This window comes from Trichomonas vaginalis, chromosome I (genome assembly GCF_026262505.1).
Source record: "Trichomonas vaginalis G3 chromosome I, whole genome shotgun sequence".
NCBI classification, from domain to species: Eukaryota; Parabasalia; order Trichomonadida; family Trichomonadidae; genus Trichomonas; species Trichomonas vaginalis.
In genome coordinates this window covers 18449190-18471410 of record NC_067203.1, presented here as the reverse complement: position 1 = coordinate 18471410, position 22221 = coordinate 18449190, and the positions used below count along the sequence as shown (strand labels likewise).

General features: G+C 35.7%; 17 protein-coding genes and 2 pseudogenes across 19 annotated transcripts, besides 5 other annotated features; 6 read left to right on the top strand and 13 right to left on the bottom strand.

Annotated features, from left to right (window-relative positions):
- Positions 1-4211: part of a mobile genetic element that runs on past the window's edge.
- Positions 110-962, bottom strand: TVAGG3_1007770 (annotated as a pseudogene). Its single transcript has one exon. A coding segment is annotated over exon 1 (853 nt).
- Positions 987-1151, bottom strand: TVAGG3_1007760 (uncharacterized protein; the record flags this gene model as incomplete). Its single annotated transcript, XM_051254468.1, has 1 exon — positions 987-1151. A coding segment is annotated over one exon (165 nt), but the record flags the coding sequence as incomplete, so codon positions are not given.
- TVAGG3_1007750 (uncharacterized protein) lies at positions 2544-3329 on the top strand (the record flags this gene model as incomplete). The annotated part of the gene is made up of 1 exon (XM_051254467.1): positions 2544-3329. The coding sequence occupies one exon, from the start codon at positions 2544-2546 to the stop codon at positions 3327-3329; it is 786 nt and encodes a 261-aa protein (XP_051080041.1).
- On the top strand, positions 3360-3818 carry TVAGG3_1007740 (uncharacterized protein; the record flags this gene model as incomplete). Its single annotated transcript, XM_051254466.1, has 1 exon — positions 3360-3818. The coding sequence occupies one exon, from the start codon at positions 3360-3362 to the stop codon at positions 3816-3818; it is 459 nt and encodes a 152-aa protein (XP_051080040.1).
- Positions 3866-4102, top strand: TVAGG3_1007730 (uncharacterized protein; the record flags this gene model as incomplete). The annotated part of the gene is made up of 1 exon (XM_051254465.1): positions 3866-4102. One exon carries the CDS (start codon positions 3866-3868, stop codon positions 4100-4102), a length of 237 nt encoding a protein of 78 aa, XP_051080039.1.
- Positions 4212-4316: 105 nt separating the features above from the next.
- Positions 4317-4344: a terminal%2Cinverted (terminal inverted repeat of Mariner transposon ID:TVAGG3_1007700).
- Positions 4317-5615: a mobile genetic element.
- Positions 4397-5519, bottom strand: TVAGG3_1007710 (annotated as a pseudogene). Its single transcript has one exon. A coding segment is annotated over exon 1 (1123 nt).
- Positions 5588-5615: a terminal%2Cinverted (terminal inverted repeat of Mariner transposon ID:TVAGG3_1007700).
- A 1626-nt stretch (positions 5616-7241) lies between these two features.
- Positions 7242-7568, top strand: TVAGG3_1007690 (uncharacterized protein; the record flags this gene model as incomplete). Its single annotated transcript, XM_001293243.1, has 1 exon — positions 7242-7568. The coding sequence occupies one exon, from the start codon at positions 7242-7244 to the stop codon at positions 7566-7568; it is 327 nt and encodes a 108-aa protein (XP_001293244.1).
- A 1055-nt stretch (positions 7569-8623) lies between these two features.
- Positions 8624-8665: a mobile genetic element.
- Positions 8666-12204: 3539 nt separating this feature from the next.
- On the top strand, positions 12205-13578 carry TVAGG3_1007670 (DDE endonuclease family; the record flags this gene model as incomplete). The annotated part of the gene is made up of 1 exon (XM_051254464.1): positions 12205-13578. The coding sequence occupies one exon, from the start codon at positions 12205-12207 to the stop codon at positions 13576-13578; it is 1374 nt and encodes a 457-aa protein (XP_051080038.1).
- Positions 13579-15616: 2038 nt separating this feature from the next.
- TVAGG3_1007660 (SLEI family protein family) lies at positions 15617-15892 on the bottom strand (the record flags this gene model as incomplete). Its single annotated transcript, XM_051254463.1, has 1 exon — positions 15617-15892. A coding segment is annotated over one exon (276 nt), but the record flags the coding sequence as incomplete, so codon positions are not given.
- Positions 15893-16376: 484 nt separating this feature from the next.
- Positions 16377-16730, bottom strand: TVAGG3_1007650 (SLEI family protein family; the record flags this gene model as incomplete). The annotated part of the gene is made up of 1 exon (XM_051254462.1): positions 16377-16730. One exon carries the CDS (start codon positions 16728-16730, stop codon positions 16377-16379), a length of 354 nt encoding a protein of 117 aa, XP_051080036.1.
- A 45-nt stretch (positions 16731-16775) lies between these two features.
- TVAGG3_1007640 (SLEI family protein family) lies at positions 16776-17234 on the bottom strand (the record flags this gene model as incomplete). The annotated part of the gene is made up of 1 exon (XM_051254461.1): positions 16776-17234. One exon carries the CDS (start codon positions 17232-17234, stop codon positions 16776-16778), a length of 459 nt encoding a protein of 152 aa, XP_051080035.1.
- Positions 17235-17279: 45 nt separating this feature from the next.
- On the bottom strand, positions 17280-17633 carry TVAGG3_1007630 (SLEI family protein family; the record flags this gene model as incomplete). Its single annotated transcript, XM_051254460.1, has 1 exon — positions 17280-17633. The coding sequence occupies one exon, from the start codon at positions 17631-17633 to the stop codon at positions 17280-17282; it is 354 nt and encodes a 117-aa protein (XP_051080034.1).
- Positions 17634-17678: 45 nt separating this feature from the next.
- On the bottom strand, positions 17679-18032 carry TVAGG3_1007620 (SLEI family protein family; the record flags this gene model as incomplete). The annotated part of the gene is made up of 1 exon (XM_051254459.1): positions 17679-18032. The coding sequence occupies one exon, from the start codon at positions 18030-18032 to the stop codon at positions 17679-17681; it is 354 nt and encodes a 117-aa protein (XP_051080033.1).
- Positions 18033-18140: 108 nt separating this feature from the next.
- On the bottom strand, positions 18141-18431 carry TVAGG3_1007610 (SLEI family protein family; the record flags this gene model as incomplete). The annotated part of the gene is made up of 1 exon (XM_001293397.2): positions 18141-18431. One exon carries the CDS (start codon positions 18429-18431, stop codon positions 18141-18143), a length of 291 nt encoding a protein of 96 aa, XP_001293398.2.
- Positions 18432-18476: 45 nt separating this feature from the next.
- On the bottom strand, positions 18477-18659 carry TVAGG3_1007600 (SLEI family protein family; the record flags this gene model as incomplete). Its single annotated transcript, XM_001293398.1, has 1 exon — positions 18477-18659. The coding sequence occupies one exon, from the start codon at positions 18657-18659 to the stop codon at positions 18477-18479; it is 183 nt and encodes a 60-aa protein (XP_001293399.1).
- A 5-nt stretch (positions 18660-18664) lies between these two features.
- Positions 18665-18988, bottom strand: TVAGG3_1007590 (SLEI family protein family; the record flags this gene model as incomplete). The annotated part of the gene is made up of 1 exon (XM_001293399.1): positions 18665-18988. The coding sequence occupies one exon, from the start codon at positions 18986-18988 to the stop codon at positions 18665-18667; it is 324 nt and encodes a 107-aa protein (XP_001293400.1).
- A 45-nt stretch (positions 18989-19033) lies between these two features.
- Positions 19034-19273, bottom strand: TVAGG3_1007580 (SLEI family protein family; the record flags this gene model as incomplete). The annotated part of the gene is made up of 1 exon (XM_001293400.1): positions 19034-19273. One exon carries the CDS (start codon positions 19271-19273, stop codon positions 19034-19036), a length of 240 nt encoding a protein of 79 aa, XP_001293401.1.
- Positions 19274-20372: 1099 nt separating this feature from the next.
- Positions 20373-20735, top strand: TVAGG3_1007570 (uncharacterized protein; the record flags this gene model as incomplete). The annotated part of the gene is made up of 1 exon (XM_051254458.1): positions 20373-20735. One exon carries the CDS (start codon positions 20373-20375, stop codon positions 20733-20735), a length of 363 nt encoding a protein of 120 aa, XP_051080032.1.
- Positions 20736-21000: 265 nt separating this feature from the next.
- TVAGG3_1007560 (uncharacterized protein) lies at positions 21001-21588 on the bottom strand (the record flags this gene model as incomplete). Its single annotated transcript, XM_051254457.1, has 1 exon — positions 21001-21588. One exon carries the CDS (start codon positions 21586-21588, stop codon positions 21001-21003), a length of 588 nt encoding a protein of 195 aa, XP_051080031.1.
- Positions 21589-22221: the final 633 nt, after the last annotated feature.

Below are 22221 nucleotides of genomic sequence, written 5' to 3'. Positions count from 1 at the left end.
TGAGGTCATGAATGAGAAAATATGAGGTCATTTATTTTTGTCAGCAGTGAGACCATTCATGATAAAAATAAGCCGCTAGCGGCAAGGGCGAAGCCCATGTGGTCATTTACAATACTGCGATGGTAGAGTTTAAGTGTTGTGCTTCAATGTAGAGACAGTCCTTATGGTCTGGAGGTAAGAACACTGGGCAGTTATGGTCATGAGTGGAGAACATGTCTATCCAAAACTCACGATTGAAGCCAGTTAATTTATAGTATTTAGGATTTGGCCGTGGTGTAGTTCTTGTATGACCAATGAACTCATTTTCAACTCCCTTACTTAAGTTTGAATATAATATAGCTTGCTTTCTATCCCAAATGCCTGGAAATTTAATTTCGGAAAATTCATTTTTCCTCGGAAGCATTGCATCATAATTGAAAACATTTTTGAAATCATCACTTGGTTCAGAGATTTGAAATCTTATACGTAATGGATTTTCTTTCTCTTTAGCGACTTCATTGAATGGTGAGAATACAACAAACTGACAGTCATGTGTTCCATCTTCATTTTCATTAAATTCATAATGAAAGTCTATAAGTTGTGGCTGACTACCTTCTTCTTTCAGTTGTGCAAGAAACTCACGTAAAGGCTGTAAAGTTTGTACTTCAATGTTAAACTTTTTCTCGAACATCTCATTAAATGAAGTCATACATTGTTGCAATGTTGTATCGTCTTTAAAGTATTTGTATATGTGAATGTTTTGGGCGCTTAAAGACTGTTCGTCATTTTATCTCGACTTGAAGTATAAAGTCAACCTTTCTGAAAGCACGTGTTATATACATAGATGTTATGCCAATGTACTTCTCTTCATTTATGTTCACAATCCAGTCTGTTGGAAACTTAAACGTTACTCTGTTCCCCTTTATTTTGACGTCAGGGTTTTCACTACTGAACGCAACAGATAAAGGTATTTGTCTATACATTTAATTCGGATAAAAATAAACCATTTACTCTTTCTTTGCTTCAGCTTCTTTAGCTTTTGCTTCAGCTTCTTCTCTAGCTTTTTTCGCCAGTAGTCTTGGGTTCTTTTGTCTTCCAGCAGCTAATGCAGCAAGTTGTTTTTCACTAAGTTTTCTCTTTGGTCTCTCTGGCTTTTGTTCTTGTTTTTGTTCCTTCAGTTCGGATAAAATTTGCTCACGAATTTCTTTCTTCAATGTTTCAACATCTATGACCCCTTGGGTCTTGTCCGTAGGGCTTGTCTGAGTCATTTGACTGCAGATAAAAAACAAAATTAAAACTTTAACCGATGTAAAATGAGCTTGTCAAAATCAGAGCGAGAGTCTATTATATTAAATGACGCCAGAGGAATACAACATCCTTTCTATTACGTAAGTCAGAGTAAAGATGGTAAAATATACGTAAGAAAAAGAAAGGTTCCATTAGCGAATGCAGAAAGCGACAATATTAAGGTGTATGGCAAGGGTGAAGTCCACGAAGCCCATGTTAAGCCTTCTATTCAAACTGAAAAGTCAATAGAACCAGAAGAAAAGAAGCCAGATGTACTTGCAATAACGAACCAAGAGCTTATTGCAAAGTTCGTGAATTTCATTGAAAAACAAACCGAGTCAAAGAACCCTGACCCGCCAGTGAAAGAAGTTGAGACAAAAGAGAATGTACAGTTCATTGAAAATGTCAAGAAACAACTTCCACCACGAATGCCAAGAAGAAGAGTGAGAATAATGAAGTAAATAGATATTTTTATCTGAAGTAAATACATGCAGAACGAACAGCTAAACGAATTTACTCCAGCAGAGCATATTCATCAGATTCGCTCATATTTCGATATCATAGACAATGCAGTTCAAATTGGCGACACTAATAGAAAATATTCTGACGCAAAGATTCCATCACAACCTGGAACTGCTAAAGATAACACATGGGTAACATTCAATCTCTCACCTCCTGGTGAAAATATGTTGGACCTTTACAATACATTCATTACGTATAAAATGGAAGGTCAATTTATTGTAGATAAAGAAATTGGTTCAGGTTCCAATAAAACAAACCCACCAGGATTTTGGATTGGTTTCGATGACGCTTTCTATGCAGTTGCTGGATATCAAATCCTTGCAAATGGTCGTATCGTATATTCTCAAGACAACGCAAGAGAAGAAGCATATATAACTTCAAACTCACAAACTACCGAACAAATAAAGAAAGTAGATGTTTTCTCAAAGACTCGACATGAAGATGTGTGGAGTCATTCGGGAACATGCAGAACAGGACAAATTGTTAGTGGTCCAATTACAGCAGGAAAATCATTTGATTTTAAGCTTCGTTTAAGAATTCCTGTTAGAAGATTCCTTCCATTAGAAGCTATTCGATTTATTCCAGCTTTTGCAGGAAACATTCAGCTTAAAGTAAAGTTCAGTAGCGACGCCTTACAATGCACATCTATATCTGTAAATGATATCATCGCTTTCAATCCAACTCTTAAAGTTGCATTTGCTTCAGATTCAAATCCACCGACAAATAAATTTGTTCCATGGAATGAACCATTCACTATGATAACGAAGGCAGTAGAAGCTAGTGGAACAGTTACTATTACAACTGTAACCCAGCAACTATTTCGAACAAAGATGGATTTTAATGAATGTTTCATTCATCCAAAGTCATTCTCTTTAGACCCTAACATTTATACAGAACTTGTAGAACATTATACAAACGAGGCTTTATGTTTTCCTGTTAAAGTTATGGATTGGATTCCTATGGACGGTTCATTCTCAAAGAATACAGATAGTTCAAGTGCAACATTTACAGCAGCTTATACGCCTATTAATGTTAAAAGTATTTGGACACTATTTAGAAAGAAAGACAACTATTATGTTAATTTTGAGAACCCTAAGTTTAAATATCTTCAGCTTTCCATGGAAGCTTATGGAAATATGCCTGCAGAACCTGAAAAATCATATGGACCTGTATTTTATGAAATGGTTGCGAACGCTTGCAATACAAACAATGATATGATAGGATTTAATGAAGATGTTATGAGGTCATTGGTGGATGATGGTAGTGTGGAACATAAATGGGATAGCTATGACAACACACATTTCTTATGTGGTTTTCCAACAGAAGTGGACTTTTGCTTCCAGCAAGGTCAAACATCTACTGCTCCAATAACATACAAATTGTCTGTTAAAGGACCTATTGAACTAGCAACTGAAAATGTACCAAAGCCACTTATTGGATTTATGAGGGATTGTTGCTTTGCTATTCAGGTAAGACAGTCAGTCATCCCCATAATAAGATTAGATGACTATAACTTAGCTACGGACGACGGTGAGGAATAAAGGATGAATGTTTATTTTTAAAGCTTATAAATGAGTTCTTCATCAAGCTCTCGTGAACCTTCACCATCTATGAAACAAACTTTACCAAACGATTATGGAGCACCTATTGAATATTTCTTACGAGCTGCACAATGGCAAAGAGCAGTCTCACCAAGGTTAGGTGTTCCACCAGCTCCTGTCAAAAATAGCATTTGGTCAAGTCCTTATATAAGATATGGTCTCCCACTAGGTTTGCTAGCTACAGCAGGAGCAGTTATGATGTTGAAAAGAAATAAAGCAAATGTTGTAAATAATACTGAAGTAGCTGAAGTTAAACAAACTCCAACACCTTCGCCAAAATCAACGCCTTCACAAGCAAAACCTTCAATGACTCCTGAACCTATGGAAGTACAAACTCCTGTTCAAAAGTCAACTCCTAAACCGACTCCAACATTTAAACCAGAACCTACTCCTCAAATAAATCGTAAAACTCCTGCGTTTCCTTACTGAAAAAATAACGTTATTTTATTTAATATTAAAATTTTTATTTGATTGAAATGACAAATAAAGTCACTGAAGCAATGAAACAAAAGTTTTTGGTAGAATACATTAAATCAGGAACTATTCCAGAAGGTTTTTACATTCATACTATGAAGGATGGTAGAGTTCAGTTTAGAAAGATAAAGCAACCATTAGATAAAGAAGGAATTTTGAGAAAGATTAAACTTCATGAGGACAACATTGCTGAACTTAAGAAGAAGCTAGAAGAGTTGGAGAAAGGAAGAGAGTTATAAAGCAATGAATTCAACAGGGTGAAAAAACAGGTGAAAAAAGAGGTGAGATCTCACCACTTCACCTAAATTTATTTTTGTGCTATGTTTTCATACGTGTGAGGGTGGTGATGTTGCATGCTAAGATCAGTCATAATGTAAACCTCTCAATTTTATTGTCGTGGGAAGTATCTCAATTCCTTCAAAAAAATTGAAAAACTATTTAATTTTAAAAATATAGGGTGTCCAAAGGTGTGTTTAGCACAAACCTGAATACTGCGAATAGAAATAAACAAGTTACATATATATAAAGTTTATTTAAATATAATCACCATTGGATTCAATCACGCGTTCGCAGCGATCGATCCAGGCTTCAAAGACACGCTTTAAATCATCATGAGAAAATTGCTCAAATTGCTCTCTTACAAAATTTTCAAGATCATCTGGACTCGCGAATTCGCGTCCTTCAGCTCTCTTTTTTAGCGTGCCGAATAAATAAAAGTCAGAGGGTGCAATATCAGGTGAATAAATTGGGTTTGGAACAACTTTGACATTGTTTTCCAACAAGTAATTCATTACCTTATGACTTTTGTGAACTCTTGAATTATCAAAATGAATTGCAAACTTTTGTTTTTGTTGTTTGGATTTCTCAAACTCATCAGAATTGATAATTTGAGTAAGAACATTGTCAATTAGATACTGAGCATTCATCGTATTAGGTTTTGAAGAATATCAATTGCGATGATGCCATTCACGCCCCAAAAAACCGACAACATCATCATTGGTGTGTCAATTTTTTTCTTCGGGAATGTTTGCGGATTTTCATCCTTCGGGATCCACATGATTTTGGCTTCTGTTGCATATTGAAACCAAGACTCGTCCCCTGTTACTAAAAAGCGAAACTTCTTGGATTGATACGCACCCAATATAGAGAGGAGCTCTTTCGAAGATTGGACTCTAGATTTTTTTGAACTGAATTAAGGTTGTGCGGAACCCAACGTGTATACGCTAGTTTGTAGTTCAAATAATTGTGCAGATAATAACTGACTGTTGTACGTGGTATCTTTGTCATCTCCTCTATCCTTCTGAGTGATGCTCTTGGGTCTTCATCTAGCACTTGAAGAATTGCTTTGATTTTTCTTTGATCCGGCGATTTTTTGTCAATTTTTATGATGGGCGCCTTTTTGTTCATGAAGTGATACATCCTAACATGATACGTTACAGTGGAATAGCTAGGAGCATCCATACCGAAGCATTTTACCAATGTCTCGTAGATTTTTACAGTCTTTGCATTTTTTTGCAAGAGCGAGGATGTTTTCTTTATGATTCATTAAAAAAATGAAAAAATCCCGCCAAAATTTCCCGCGAAACCGCCTCTTGTCTCAAAATTCATTTTATATCCCGGAATGGCGCCAAAATACAACATAATCATCATATACATATATTCATATTTTTTATTATATATTTATAATCAGCATATATCTCCTTTAATAGTCTCATATAGAGCGCTGTGCTAAACGCACCTTTGGACACCCTATATAATACTTTTAATTAGTTAATTAATTGGAGATATTTTTAAAAAATCACTTTTGATAATACTTTTGAGAACTTTAATTAAAAAAATATATTCAAAAATATCCAGGATATCAAGAGGGAATTGTTCCTTATGAGGTATATAGTTATGATGTATACCTCATAAGGAACAATTCCCTCCTTAAAACGAGAAAACTTGTTCGAAATTGTTTATCATTTCGAACAAGTTTTTCGTTTATAATAACAAACTAAAGGCTATGAGGCACTGATTATATATTAGTGCCTCACAGCCTTTAGTTTCTAATAGATAGCTGGGAAACTTTCTCCAAATGATAAGTTATTCAGAGAAAGTTTCCCAGCTATCAAGAGGGAATTGTTCCTTATGAGGTATATAGTTATGATGTATACCTCATAAGGAACAATTCCCTCCTTAAAATCGTAGACATTTTTATACTTATTAATCAACCATTCAAAATCATATTCCTCTGAAAAGTTATTTTATTAAAAATTTAGAATTTTAATAAATATAGAGTTTGAATTTCATACAATACCTATATATTTTCAATAATGGAATTTGAAAACCATTCTCAAAAGTTCTCAGAAAACCTTTTTTTCATTAATTTTAAGAAATCTGAGTATTAAATTAAGTGATAAATTCGTTTGACACTACTTTAATTTTTAAATTCAAAAAATTATATGTGCTTCTTAAAATGACTCAAAAAAATTTTATTATAAAATAATATATAATATTAAAAATAGAGATGTGAAAACTTAAATTTTATAATCCCTGGGATGCACTTTCTTCGATTTTTTTTAAATTTTTGGGATAAATTTTGACATCTTTTTTTTGCTGGCGACCCCCCCCCGTTTAGGGCATCAAAAAAACATGTTGTTTCGTTTCAAGATCGGGATATGTTGTGAACCCGACTTCTTTCATTAATGAAGTGATTTCTTAAGTTGAATAAAAACAAATTTGATTGAAATTCATACAAAATTTCTTTTTATCATTATTATTTAAGATGCTTTTTTATGTTGAATTGTTAATTTTTTTATTTCCACCTGGGATATTTTGAATTGGGCTAGCCCAATCCCACCTCTCAATTTTCTCTCAATTGGGCAATGGGGATCCCATATAAAATGTATTGTAACAAAATTTTACATGCATAATATAGTACAATTAAACAACATTCTAAAAATATTAAATTCACATCATTTACTTGAAGATTTTATATTTTCAACAAAAATTAATACAATAATTACATTAAATTGAGGCGATTTATAATATTTATTATAAATTAAAATATTATTACTCATTAATTTGTTGAAATATTGCATTTTAGTGGTAAAAATTAAAATTTAAGTTTACATGGAGAAAAAAAATTTTTAAATTCCAAAAAAAAATTCAATTGGGATAACGATAGGGACAAAAATTTAGAATCCCCATATGCTTGGGATAAAATCACATGACTATTAAAAATCCCACAACATTTTTTTACTTTACATAATCGTACTTCCTCGACGATTAATTTCCACTCAATTTCTATCGTTGACCGAACTTAGCATGCAACAGTGATATCATTAATTTTTAAGTTTATTTTTTTATTTTATTTTTTATTTTATTTTTATATAAATGACGAAAACTATTGAGATAACAAACTACAACGGTCATGAGTTCAAGAATTTGTTCTTCGTTCCTCGTGAAAATACATTCTATCAGATACGAGGGAGAAAGGGTAAAGTTAGTTTGAGCGTTTATGAAGGAATGAAGAATGGAAAGTTTATACAAGCATACGATACAAACGGTAAACGTGTTTCATTAGCTTTGTCAAAACTTACTAACATTTATTTTGACAGTGATTTTGACTCTGACGATTGGAGCGACAGCAGCGATACTGAAGAATATGAACTATTGTGTGAAGCACAGCAATGGGAAGAGTTGCAATACTTTTGTAAGTGAGAACGTTTATTTTTTACAGTAGTGAGGCGAAGTGGTTGGCGGCTTTGTAAATATTTAAGGTTAAGTTAGTGTTGTCGTTTGTGTTGTAAAATATACGTTAACGGTTTTGTAAAGTGTCAAATTCACATATAATGGGTAAGGAGGCTCACAGTGCCTCCGTACACATGATATGTATACTAACTAACTACTCCTCAGACTCCTCCTCAGATTATCCTCAGATTATCACTTTACATATATATATATCGATAACTAAATAATTACTTATTATACTTTCTTTATTTTTTTTAATTTTAAAATAATATTAATATATCTTTCTACGTTTAATGATGAAAAGAGAAAGAGGAGTAAAAAGAGGAAAGAGAAAAGAAAGAGAGAGAGAAAAAAAAGGACGGCGATAATTTTGTATTGTTTTGTTATTCGGCCGAATGGCGTATTATTCTATTTTTAAACGGTCATGGCGTAAAACCGTCGCATCCCTATTTTTGAATTTTAAGAATTTTTTTCAAATTTTTTCGAAAAAAAATATTTTCAGAACAGCCTTAACGGCTAAGATTTAGGAACAATGTTAAGTATCAAAAAGAAAGGAGGTCTGATATAGACAACATATATCGTTGAAGGTTGAAAAAATCTCTAATATTTGAGCCCAAAATTTCAAATTTTAATTTTTTGAAAAAAGAGGCCACCCGTATGTACGTTTATTTGAGAGGAGGAGGATTATATTTTTGAAAGGGTGAAACATTATGAATATGTTAATTATATAATAATATGTATTATTAAGGTCGATGAAAAATTGAGTGTTTTTAAAAAACCGCCGTTCGAGAGGAAAATTGAGAACCTCGATGTATACTTTTTGACATTGTCAAAAACTTTGAAAGGACAAAAATTTTTTTAGTGTCAGAAAGTTTACAAATGTATACTTTCTGACGAACAGACTCTCAGAAAGTACTCAAACTGCGGTTTTTAATTTCCGCACTTTTTTGGCGACCTTATAAAAAAGAAAAAATAAAGCACGTTAAAATTTTTCTTTCTTGATTTTTTACAAAATCTACTTAGAATTGTTCCATATTAAGTTCTGTCAAAATGTAAGCTATTCAATTCTATCGTCGGGGGAAGTATTACAAATCTATCAATTTTTTTTGTAAAAGTATACAAAAACATATGGTGTTCAATTAGTTTATAATAATATAAATATTAAGATTATCCAAAATAAGAAAAACTAGGTTTTGAGAACACTTTTGAGATGATAATCAAAATATTTTGATTGAAAAATAATATATTATTTATCAGATATAGAATGGATTTTTTCAAATTTAAAAATTCTGAAAAATAAACAGTTTTGTAAAGTAAAAAAAATGAACGAAAACTCGAGACCTCGTATTCCAAATGAATGGGTAAGATATATGTATGAAAAACTTGAAAGTGGTGAGTAAGGATGTCAATTTGGAAGAAAAGTGAGAAAATTCCTAAAATGCTAAAAATGAATTTTCCAAGCGTATTTTTTTATCTGATTTTTTTGATTTTGAAAAAAAATTGGAGAGTAGAGATGTGAAAACTTAAATTTTATAATCCCTGGGATGCACTTTCTTCGATTTTTTTTAAATTTTTGGGATAAATTTTGACATCTTTTTTTTGCTGGCGACCCCCCCCCGTTTAGGGCATCAAAAAAAATGTTGTTTCGTTTCAAGATCGGGATATGTTGTGAACCCGACTTCTTTCATTAATGAAGTGATTTCTTAAGTTGAATAAAAACAAATTTGATTGAAATTCATACAAAATTTCTTTTTATCATTATTATTTAAGATGCTTTTTTATGTTGAATTGTTAATTTTTTTATTTCCACCTGGGATATTTTGAATTGGGCTAGCCCAATCCCACCTCTCAATTTTCTCTCAATTGGGCAATGGGGATCCCATATAAAATGTATTGTAACAAAATTTTACATGCATAATATAGTACAATTAAACAACATTCTAAAAATATTAAATTCACATCATTTACTTGAAGATTTTATATTTTCAACAAAAATTAATACAATAATTACATTAAATTGAGGCGATTTATAATATTTATTATAAATTAAAATATTATTACTCATTAATTTGTTGAAATATTGCATTTTAGTGGTAAAAATTAAAATTTAAGTTTACATGGAGAAAAAAAATTTTTAAATTCCAAAAAAAATTCAATTGGGATAACGATAGGGACAAAAATTTAGAATCCCCATATGCTTGGGATAAAATCACATGACTATTGGAGAGAAGAACTCTTCGTTTTTGAATTTTATCACGATGGTTTTAAAGTATATTAGACACATGTATTGGTATTACTATTTTTGTATATTTTGAGAGAAAATCCATAAAAAGTGAGAAAATCTAAGACGGTTTGAGAAAATATATAAACTATTGAAAATTTGAATTAAACTTCTAATTTGGAAAAAAGAAATTTGGAAAGAAGAAAATTCAAAAATCGAGATTTAAGACTCAGCATCAAATGGAGAACAAAATGTTTCTTCATATGAAGGAAAAAAATTTTCTTGTGAAGAAATAGAGTTTTTAAAATTTTATTGTATGTAATGAAATAAAAAATATTAAAATTATTTTTTGATAACAAGAAAATTCCAATAGAAAAATTTGAGAGAAAGAAAAAAAGAAAAATTGAAAAATATTACTCTCCTTTATATTTCATGAGATTTTAAATTTATTCTCATAAAATTGACAATTTTATACGTTTAGATGAAAATAAGTGATTTTGGTTGAAATAGAAATTATTATTTGCTTACAGCTATCAAATAGATTTTTGCTATTTTGATTAAAATTTGTTAATCAAATTAATAAATTTTTCTAAATATCTTAAATATCTGGATCACTCACATATACAATGAATTGAACGATAAAAATAATACAAACTCAACTAAGTTTCCTGTCTTTCAACTAAAAAAAATTATGCAAATTAAATTAAATTGTTTATTCAAATATAAAACAAAGATGAAGTAATTACAGTTATCATAAACTTTATGAATAACTTGTAATTGGTTCAGATTTTCGTAAAAATATTTTTATTAATATCGATAAGAATACGTTTACCTACTATCACAACATATCGATAAACAAGAGTAGAGTGATTTTTATCATCGAAACTTTTTAAAAGCTGTAAGCTGGAAGGAAAAATCTTGTTTTTTCTGAGTTAGTTGTAGAACTATTGATGCACGAGTTATCATTGTGATGTAGAAGGATGTCAATGTACTGACTGAAGGATATGAAGTGAATTGAATTTCATTGCATTTCAATTTGATCAAAATTTGTTGAAATGATATGAATGTGTCAACATCTGTATCACTCTCTTTCACTCCTTCCCTATTCTTTCGAGAACGAAGCTAGCTCAGCTTTCGCTGAGCGAATTGACACTTTTGATGCCCTAAACGTACATGCTCTCAAATTTATCGAAAAAAATTATACCACCTAAACTAGTATATTCTTATTTTAAATATGATATTATCCTTAGAATCCACACTAGAATATATTTAAATCAACTTTTAAAAAAGTTCGAATCCTGCGCGTCTCACTTTTTAAATTTTCGAAAAAGGAAAATTATATTCTCCTAAAATGAAAACAATTTTCCGAATTGACATCCTTATGGTGAGTTAACATACGCAACAAGTTTTGAAAAAAGTTCCATATTCTTATCAAAATGTTACAATTTTCAAACAAATTTAAGAAATACTCTCAAAAAAGCATTCAAAGAAATCGGTGGTACACCAAAAATTAAAAGTGGTCCTCCACAAGAGAATTAACTCCAGAATTAATTTTGAAGGTTCAGAATTCTTATGAAAATTACAAATGTGGGGGATTCAAAAATTGTATATGGACTCTCAATATGAATCCAAAACAATTTCAAATCAGTTACATGCAGTTATTAAGGCAGCAAAATTTCTGGGAATTTACAAAGAAAAAGATAAAAGTAATCCAAAAGCATATTATGTGGATTATGAAGCAATTCTTCCAAATACAATCTGGCATGTGGATATTCATTTTTTGAAAGAACCAGAAACTTTACCGGTTTATGGAATAATTGATGACAAAAGTCGTTATTTGTTAGCATTGAAATTGCTTCGTAACAAAAGTTCAACAGAAACTTCAAAAGTGGCAATTGCAACAGTTCAAAAATATGGAGCACCTTTCTGTTTCTGGTCAGATAACGGTAAAGAAAATGAGGGAGAGTTCACAAAATTTTTGAGTACCGTAGGTTGAATAGCCCGAGACTAATTTCAAAGGTCGTGTACCAATAAAAAATTTTGAATCAATTTACACAACGTGCCCATTTTACTCACTCAATATTTGAGAAAATAATTCAATTTTGAGAAGAATGGTCCTCTGCGTTTTGAGTGAGTGATGAAAAAAAATCTCAGAAAAATTGAATGAGTTTTTATGGCCATGAACCAAATTTGTGAAGTTCCCGTTTAAAAAAAATGCAACCAAGAACACGAATTCCCGAGTTTGCAGAATTAGAAAACTATAAAAATCTTGGGCTATTGACCCAGATGCAACTCGATTTACTCTATCGAAGAGTAAATGGCGAGTCTTATCAACAAATACGGAATGTTTACTCAATTTCAAAGACGACAGTAGCACGCGCAATCATGCGCACTGCTACTTGTCGTTCATGGACAAAAGGTCAGTCAGGGGGTGGTATGACCCTTTTGTCACTACCAGATGAAATGCAGTTCAAAAAACTTGTTCAAGAGATGGCAGACGACTTGAACTGTATTACAACATCAATGGCCATTGCTGTCTGTACGGAATTACAAAATAGGAGATTAAAATTTGCGGCGCGGGTACTAATCGCTGCAAGATGCCCGCATCTTCTAGCGAAGCTCGATGATTACTGCCCATCGCCATCCCGTGGCTGGCTTAATCATATCGCCACAAGATTGTCAATTCGGATTGTGAGCTCCCAAACTATTGATATGCTCCGACGCTCTACCTGTGACGCAAACCATATTCGCCAATTTTTCCTCTCCAAGCATAGATACTTTGCCCGCAGGAAGAAGTTTATTGCGAATATGGACGAGACAATGCTCTATTCCAAACGTCGCTATAAAGTTCTTACTGCTGGCCGGAATCGCCCAGTTCGCGCTGAAAAGTCTCAGCTTCCACATCTTACAGGGGTCTGTACCATCTTTGCAGATGGTACAACTATGAAGCCAATGGTGATACTTCCACAAAAGAAGACCCTTGATGCGGAATTGGAAGATCTGGACGCCTTTTTTGTTCGCTCCGAGAGTGGATGGATGAACAAATACCTTTTTATGGTATACTGTATCATGTTCATCTGCAAAGTACAGGAGAAAAGGTCTCAAATGAATGTGTTTGATGCCCAGGTACCTTTTCTCCTAATTGTAGATGGTCATCCATCCAGGCTCTCTTTCTTGGCCGTTCGCCTCTTGAGCGCCTTCAATATCGAGCTTCTTGTTCTCCCAGGCCATACATCTCATATCTTACAACCTCTTGATGTTGGGATTTTTTCTCCCTTGAAGGCCCAATTCAAGAAGTTGTTTGATATGGCGACTATCCGGTACGATCAGCAAGGGCATATGGTGATCAATTATGTATGGAACGCCAGAGAACTGCGCTATATCATGGTTCGCAGCTTCCTTGATGCATGTAGTGTGTCTTGCACAGCTACAAACATCGAAAATGCTTTTAAAGCAACAGGAATCTATCCATTGGATATGAACAAACCTCTTGCTTCCAGATACATTGTAGCAAATGGAGTTCCTCCTGCAAGGCCCAATTTTGTCAACGACAAAGTCCTTACAGATCCAAATGTGATGATGCAAGTCTTCCAAATGGAATATGGACGCCCCATGCAGCAACAGGATTGGTATTTCAATCTGTTTGTGGCTATGCAATCTGTTTTGGCCTGGAATGGAGCATATGGCCAGGTTCTTAGTCGTGAGTTACATCTCCTTTATCCTACTGCAGGTGGATTTCAAAAAATCCAATTAAAATGATATAAAGCTGAGGAGCTCCAGGGTGAAGAGGAATTGATGAAGAAAAGAAGCAGCTGCATAATGGAGTGTGGAAGCATCTTGATGAAGAGAGGAAGCACCTTGATCAAGAGAGGAAGTACTTTGAAGAAGAGAGGAAGCACTTTGTTGAAGAGAGGAAGCTGCATGATGTAGTGAGGAAGCTGCATGATGAAGAGAGGAAGCACTTTGTTGAAGAGAGGAAGTACTTTGATTTAGAGAGGAAGCTGCATGATGAAGAGAGGAAGCACTTGATGAAGAGAGGAAGCACTTTGAAGAAGAGAGGAAGCACTTTGTTGAAGAGAGGAAGCTGCGATGAGAGAGGAAGCTGCATGATGAAGAGAGGAAGCACTTGATCAAGAGAGGAAGTACTTTGATAGAGAGGAAGCTTTGATGAAGAGAGGAAGCACTTTGATTGAAGAGAGGAAGCACTTTGAAGAAGAGAGGAAGCATCTTGATGAAGAGAGGAAGCACCTTGATCAAGAGAGGAAGTACTTTGAAGAAGAGAGGAAGCACTTTGTTGAAGAGAGGAAGCATGATGAGGAGGAAGCTCTTGATGAAGAGAGGAAGCACTTGATCAAGAGAGGAAGTACTTTGATTAGAGAGGAAGCTGCATGATGAAGAGAGGAAGCACTTTGTTGAAGAGAGGAAGCACTTTGAAGAAGAGAGGAAGCATCTTGATGTAGTGAGGAAGCACCTTGATCAAGAGAGGAAGCACTTTGAAGAAGAGAGGAAGCATCTTGATGAAGAGAGGAAGCTGCATGATGAAGAGAGGAAGCACTTTGTTGAAGAGAGGAAGCACTTTGAAGAAGAGAGGAAGCTGCATGATGAAAAGAGGAAGCACTTTGTTGAAGAGAGGAAGCACTTTGAAGAAGAGAGGAAGCATCTTGATGTAGTGAGGAAGCACCTTGATCAAGAGAGGAAGTACTTTGAAGAAGAGAGGAAGCACTTTGTTGAAGAGAGGAAGCTGCATGATGTAGTGAGGAAGCTGCATGATGAAGAGAGGAAGCACCTTGATCAAGAGAGGAAGTACTTTGATTTAGAGAGGAAGCTGCATGATGAAGAGAGGAAGCACTTTGTTGAAGAGAGGAAGCACTTTGAAGAAGAGAGGAAGCATCTTGATGTAGTGAGGAAGCACCTTGATCAAGAGAGGAAGCACTTTGAAGAAGAGAGGAAGCATCTTGATGAAGAGAGGAAGCTGCATGATGAAGAGAGGAAGCACTTTGTTGAAGAGAGGAAGCACTTTGAAGAAGAGAGGAAGCACTTTGTTGAAGAGAGGAAGCACTTTGAAGAAGAGAGGAAGCATCTTGATGTAGTGAGGAAGCACCTTGATCAAGAGAGGAAGCACTTTGAAGAAGAGAGGAAGCATCTTGATGAAGAGAGGAAGCTGCATGATGAAGAGAGGAAGCACTTTGTTGAAGAGAGGAAGCACTTTGAAGAAGAGAGGAATCACTTTGTTGAAGAGAGGAAGCTGCATGATGTAGTGAGGAAGCTGCATGATGAAGAGAGGAAGCACCTTGATCAAGAGAGGAAGTACTTTGATTTAGAGAGGAAGCTGCATGATGTAGTGAGGAAGCTGCTGCATGATGAAGAGAGGAAGCACTTTGTTGAAGAGAGGAAGCACTTTGAAGAAGAGAGGAAGCTGCATGATGAAGAGAGGAAGCACTTTGTTGAAGAGAGGAAGCACTTTGAAGAAGAGAGGAAGCATCTTGATGTAGTGAGGAAGCACCTTGATCAAGAGAGGAAGCACTTTGAAGAAGAGAGGAAGCATCTTGATGAAGAGAGGAAGCTGCATGATGAAGAGAGGAAGCACTTTGTTGAAGAGAGGAAGCACTTTGAAGAAGAGAGGAAGCACTTTGTTGAAGAGAGGAAGCTGCATGATGTAGTGAGGAAGCTGCATGATGAAGAGAGGAAGCACCTTGATCAAGAGAGGAAGTACTTTGATTTAGAGAGGAAGCTGTATGATGAAGAGAGGAAGCACCTTGATCAAGAGAGGAAGTACTTTGATTTAGAGAGGAAGCACTTTGAAGAAGAGAGGAAGCTGCATGATGAAGAGAGGAAGCACTTTGTTGAAGAGAGGAAGCACTTTGAAGAAGAGAGGAAGCATCTTGATGTAGTGAGGAAGCACCTTGATCAAGAGAGGAAGCACTTTGAAGAAGAGAGGAAGCATCTTGATGAAGAGAGGAAGCTGCATGATGAAGAGAGGAAGCACTTTGTTGAAGAGAGGAAGCACTTTGAAGAAGAGAGGAATCACTTTGTTGAAGAGAGGAAGCTGCATGATGTAGTGAGGAAGCTGCATGATGAAGAGAGGAAGCACCTTGATCAAGAGAGGAAGTACTTTGATTTAGAGAGGAAGCTGTATGATGAAGAGAGGAAGCACCTTGATCAAGAGAGGAAGTACTTTGAAGAAGAGAGGAAGCATCTTGATGTAGTGAGGAAGCACCTTGATCAAGAGAGGAAGCACTTTGAAGAAGAGAGGAATCACTTTGTTGAAGAGAGGAAGCTGCATGATGTAGTGAGGAAGCTGCATGATGAAGAGAGGAAGCACCTTGATCAAGAGAGGAAGTACTTTGATTTAGAGAGGAAGCTGCATGATGAAGAGAGGAAGCACTTTGTTGAAGAGAGGAAGCACTTTGAAGAAGAGAGGAAGCATCTTGATGTAGTGAGGAAGCACCTTGATCAAGAAGGAAGCACTTTGAAGAAGAGAGGAATCACTTTGTTGAAGAGAGGAAGCTGCATGATGTAGTGAGGAAGCTGCATGATGAAGAGAGGAAGCACCTTGATCAAGAGAGGAAGTACTTTGATTTAGAGAGGAAGCTGCATGATGAAGAGAGGAAGCACTTTGTTGAAGAGAGGAAGCACTTTGAAAAGAGAGGAAGCATCTTGATGTAGTGAGGAAGCACCTTGATCAAGAGAGGAAGCACTTTGAAGAAGAGAGGAATCACTTTGTTGAAGAGAGGAAGCTGCATGATGTAGTGAGGAAGCTGCATGATGAAGAGAGGAAGCACTTTGTTGAAGAGAGGAAGCACTTTGAAGAAGAGAGGAAGCATCTTGATGTAGTGAGGAAGCACCTTGATCAAGAGAGGAAGCACCTTGATCAAGAGAGGAAGCATCTTGATGAAGAGAGGAAGCTGCATGATGAAGAGAGGAAGCACTTTGTTGAAGAGAGGAAGCACTTTGATTTAGAGAGGAAGCTGCATGATGTAGTGAGGAAGCTGCATGATGAAGAGAGGAAGCACTTTGTTGAAGAGAGGAAGCACTTTGAAGAAGAGAGGAAGCTGCATGATGAAGAGAGGAAGCACTTTGTTGAAGAGAGGAAGCACTTTGAAGAAGAGAGGAATCACTTTGTTGAAGAGAGGAAGCTGCATGATGTAGTGAGGAAGCTGCATGATGAAGAGAGGAAGCACTTTGTTGAAGAGAGGAAGCACTTTGAAGAAGAGAGGAAGCATCTTGATGTAGTGAGGAAGCACCTTGATCAAGAGAGGAAGCACCTTGATCAAGAGAGGAAGCATCTTGATGAAGAGAGGAAGCTGCATGATGAAGAGAGGAAGCACTTTGTTGAAGAGAGGAAGCACTTTGAAGAAGAGAGGAATCACTTTGTTGAAGAGAGGAAGCTGCATGATGTAGTGAGGAAGCTGCATGATGAAGAGAGGAAGCACCTTGATCAAGAGAGGAAGTACTTTGATTTAGAGAGGAAGCTGCATGATGTAGTGAGGAAGCTGCATGATGAAGAGAGGAAGCACTTTGTTGAAGAGAGGAAGCACTTTGAAGAAGAGAGGAAGCTGCATGATGAAGAGAGGAAGCACTTTGTTGAAGAGAGGAAGCACTTTGAAGAAGAGAGGAAGCATCTTGATGTAGTGAGGAAGCACCTTGATCAAGAGAGGAAGCACTTTGAAGAAGAGAGGAAGCATCTTGATGAAGAGAGGAAGCTGCATGATGAAGAGAGGAAGCACTTTGTTGAAGAGAGGAAGCACTTTGAAGAAGAGAGGAATCACTTTGTTGAAGAGAGGAAGCTGCATGATGTAGTGAGGAAGCTGCATGATGAAGAGAGGAAGCACCTTGATCAAGAGAGGAAGTACTTTGATTTAGAGAGGAAGCTGCATGATGTAGTGAGGAAGCTGCATGATGAAGAGAGGAAGCACTTTGTTGAAGAGAGGAAGCACTTTGAAGAAGAGAGGAAGCTGCATGATGAAGAGAGGAAGCACTTTGTTGAAGAGAGGAAGCACTTTGAAGAAGAGAGGAAGCATCTTGATGTAGTGAGGAAGCACCTTGATCAAGAGAGGAAGCACTTTGAAGAAGAGAGGAAGCATCTTGATGAAGAGAGGAAGCTGCATGATGAAGAGAGGAAGCACTTTGTTGAAGAGAGGAAGCACTTTGAAGAAGAGAGGAAGCACTTTGTTGAAGAGAGGAAGCTGCATGATGTAGTGAGGAAGCTGCATGATGAAGAGAGGAAGCACCTTGATCAAGAGAGGAAGTACTTTGATTTAGAGAGGAAGCTGTATGATGAAGAGAGGAAGCACCTTGATCAAGAGAGGAAGTACTTTGATTTAGAGAGGAAGCACTTTGAAGAAGAGAGGAAGCTGCATGATGAAGAGAGGAAGCACTTTGTTGAAGAGAGGAAGCACTTTGAAGAAGAGAGGAAGCATCTTGATGTAGTGAGGAAGCACCTTGATCAAGAGAGGAAGCACCTTGATCAAGAGAGGAAGCATCTTGATGAAGAGAGGAAGCTGCATGATGAAGAGAGGAAGCACTTTGTTGAAGAGAGGAAGCACTTTGAAGAAGAGAGGAATCACTTTGTTGAAGAGAGGAAGCTGCATGATGTAGTGAGGAAGCTGCATGATGAAGAGAGGAAGCACCTTGATCAAGAGAGGAAGTACTTTGATTTAGAGAGGAAGCTGCATGATGTAGTGAGGAAGCTGCATGATGAAGAGAGGAAGCACTTTGTTGAAGAGAGGAAGCACTTTGAAGAAGAGAGGAAGCATCTTGATGAAGAGAGGAAGCACCTTGATCAAGAGAGGAAGTACGTTGAAGAAGAGAGGAAGCATCTTGATGAAGAGAGGAAGCATCTTGATCAAGAGAGGAAGCACCTTGATGAAGAGAGGAAGCTGCATGATGGATGCATGATGGAGTGAGGAAGCACTTTGAAGAAGAGAGGAAGCTGCATGATGAAGAGAGGAAGCACTTTGTTGAAGAGAGGAAGCACTTTGAAGAAGAGAGGAAGCATCTTGATGAAGAGAGGAAGCACCTTGATCAAGAGAGGAAGTACGTTGAAGAAGAGAGGAAGCATCTTGATGAAGAGAGGAAGCACCTTGATCAAGAGAGGAAGTACTTTGAAGAAGAGAGGAAGCACTTTGTTGAAGAGAGGAAGCTGCATGATGTAGTGAGGAAGCTGCATGATGAAGAGAGGAAGCACCTTGATCAAGAGAGGAAGTACTTTGATTTAGAGAGGAAGCTGCATGATGAAGAGAGGAAGCACTTTGTTGAAGAGAGGAAGCACTTTGAAGAAGAGAGGAAGCATCTTGATGTAGTGAGGAAGCACCTTGATCAAGAGAGGAAGCACTTTGAAGAAGAGAGGAATCACTTTGTTGAAGAGAGGAAGCATCTTGATCAAGAGAGGAAGCACCTTGATGAAGAGAGGAAGCTGCATGATGGAGTGAGGAAGCGTAAGAACCGATAACATTTACAAAATATTAAATTTATTTTGTAAATTTTCCAAAAGCCTTAGTACCAATGTAATATAAATGCACTAAAAATACCATCCCTCCTTCCAAAAGCGTAAGAACCGATAACATTTACAAAATATTAAATTTATTTTGTAAATTTTCCAAAAGCCTTAGTACCAATGTAATATAAATACACTAAAAATACCATCCCTCCTTCCAAAAGCGTAAGAACCGATAACATTTACAAAATATTAAATTTATTTTGTAAATTTTCCAAAAGCCTTAGTACCAATGTAATATAAATGCACTAAAAATACCATCCCTCCTTCCAAAAGCGTAAGAACCGATAACATTTACAAAATATTAAATTTATTTGTAAATTTTCCAAAAGCCTTAGTACCAATGTAATATATAAATGCACTAAAAATACCATCCCTCCTTCCAAAAGCGTAAGAACCGATAACATTTACAAAATATTAAATTTATTTTGTAAATTTAAAAAAAAAAAAAAAAAAAAAAGGTAGTGGGGCCTCCAGGCACTTCGTGCCCTCTAGCCCTGAATATGTTTAGTATTGAAGTTTTTTTTTCTTGGGATGGGCCTCCAGGCACTTCGTGCCCTCTAGCCCATAAAAAATTTCTGAGGACGAGCCAGCCGTTGACTTTTTTGTAGAGCACTCAAAATAGTATAACTTTGTCCGGACAAGTAAGGGTCTAACGTCGCTACAGGAAAAGTTACGGGCGTTCCAAGGAAGTATACTTTGAGAGACTCTTTAGAAACTTTAGACGTTTTACATAACCATCCATGCTTTTACTTTACATCCGATAAAAGTGGTTTGGAAAGTGTTATGAGATGGTTAGAGGACATACATGACTATGAGTTTAGATATGACAAGATAGAATATGAGAGAGGTCCTATAAACCGGAGAAAGTGTCATAACAAAGAAATTTTATTAGTAAGTAAATGTGGTTTGAAATAGGACTACTTGTTTTGGGTTTTTTCCATTGTGTCATTTATTTATTTGACGTGGCAGAAAAGTACAGAGAATATGAAGATGAACCAATGCCTGCAAATGTTCAGCATATGTACTCGTAAGAGATATTTTTATCTAATATTAAATGGACGCACAGAACTTAGCGAATGCACAGCAACCTGGACAACCAAACCCAGAGAATATTCCAAATGAAGTTAGAATACAAACTGCAATGGCAAACTATGGTCAAGTGCCAACAGATGTACAAATGCAAACTGCCATGTCAAATGACGCTGCGTTAGGTTTGCCACCATGGTATGCAAATATGAGATGGAAAGAGTTTTATACAAACCCGGAAGTGGGATATAAACAACTTTATGCAGATGACGCGAACACAGGAGTTGACCCAGAATATGTTTTCTACCAGAGGAGAAACAGAATGTATGAGCTCCAGTTAAAGAATGCTATGGAACTCAACAGGAAACGTAAGAGACTAGGCGGACATTAGATTTTTACACGTAGTAAATTGGGTTTCTTCAGTAGTATTGGAAACTTCTTCAGAAGAGTTGGAAGAGGTATATGGAATGGAATAAAATCTGTCGGAAGAGGAATTTGGAACGGAGTCAAAAATATTGGTAAAAGAGTAGGTCAGTTTGTTGGTATTATACCTAAAGACCCTGAACCAGAAGAGCAAGCTCCTGTTATACAACAGCCTGAACCTGCACCACAGTCTAGTTGGCAACCAAATCCAACACCTCAACCGTATTAAAAAATTATATTTTTACCGTTCGATAGTAGTTGTATATGAAACTAAGTTCTAAGTAAAACGCATGGTATAATGGAATTATTCTTTTTCTTCCATCTGTAGTAAACCATACTTGAAAGTCTGAAATACTTCCACTCGGCGGTTCATATAACTTTGTAGGTTTTTCGTAAAAGTCATTTGCCAAGCATAAGAAAGAGTTTTGGGCGCCAGAAAATGAAGCATGAACAATAATAGCAGCTGGGTCGAAAACATTTTCATATGTTCCATTAGGGTTTTCGACTTCATAAAAGTCTGGGTGTACTGGATATGCTGCAGGCTGATTTAACATCCTCATAAATCTATACCATGCCAAGTTGTTATATTTTGTAGAAATATAAACGTTTTCTCCAAGGTCTTCTATTCTATTGATTTTAACAGTTGCATTTTTCCTGTCATAAATAATATCGAGATGGTACTCTCCCTCGTCAATGTTATACTGGTTTGCATATTCGATATAGATATCGTTTATTTTTTCTTGAAAAGCTTGAAGAGTTGTTTCTAAGTTTACAAGCAAACTAACTTGTAAAAGTTTTCCCTGTTCAAATTTCTCATACATACGTTTTTCTTTGTTATAGTATCTAACTTCAAAACGACCGTAAATGGGAAACCATGTATGGCTTCTGAAATGAACTTCATTCTACGAAAGCCAATAGCTTTTGTGACGGATGGGTCTCTTAACCTCTTAATGGGTAGTCAAACGATAGCCTTCATGCTTTACGGTCTCTGTCTCAAACTTTTGACCGACATTAGTAAAAAGTTCATCTAATGGTTTAGTTGTAGCAACTCTTGAATTTTCTTTTTCTATTGAAAGCATATTTTATCTAGAATAAAAATGTCGAAAGATATTGCTTCCATAAGAGAAATACAACACAACCGACAACTCATTATGCAAGCTCTAAATAAGAACACAACAAACTTTTCAAACTATTCTAAGATATCTGAGTCATTGAAAGAAGGAAACTTAAAACTGACATTAAAACCCAATGACAGATGAGTTTCTGTTTCAAGACAATAAGAACCATACTGTCTGTATAAATCCAACAAAAGGAACTTTAAACGAGAAACCTATAAATGAACTTCTTTGAAAACAGATGTTGACAACAAAGCTGACAAAGAATATGTAGACGATGCAATAGCAAAAGAAGAAGAAAGAGCTAACAATGCTATGCAACAAAAGAACATACTCATC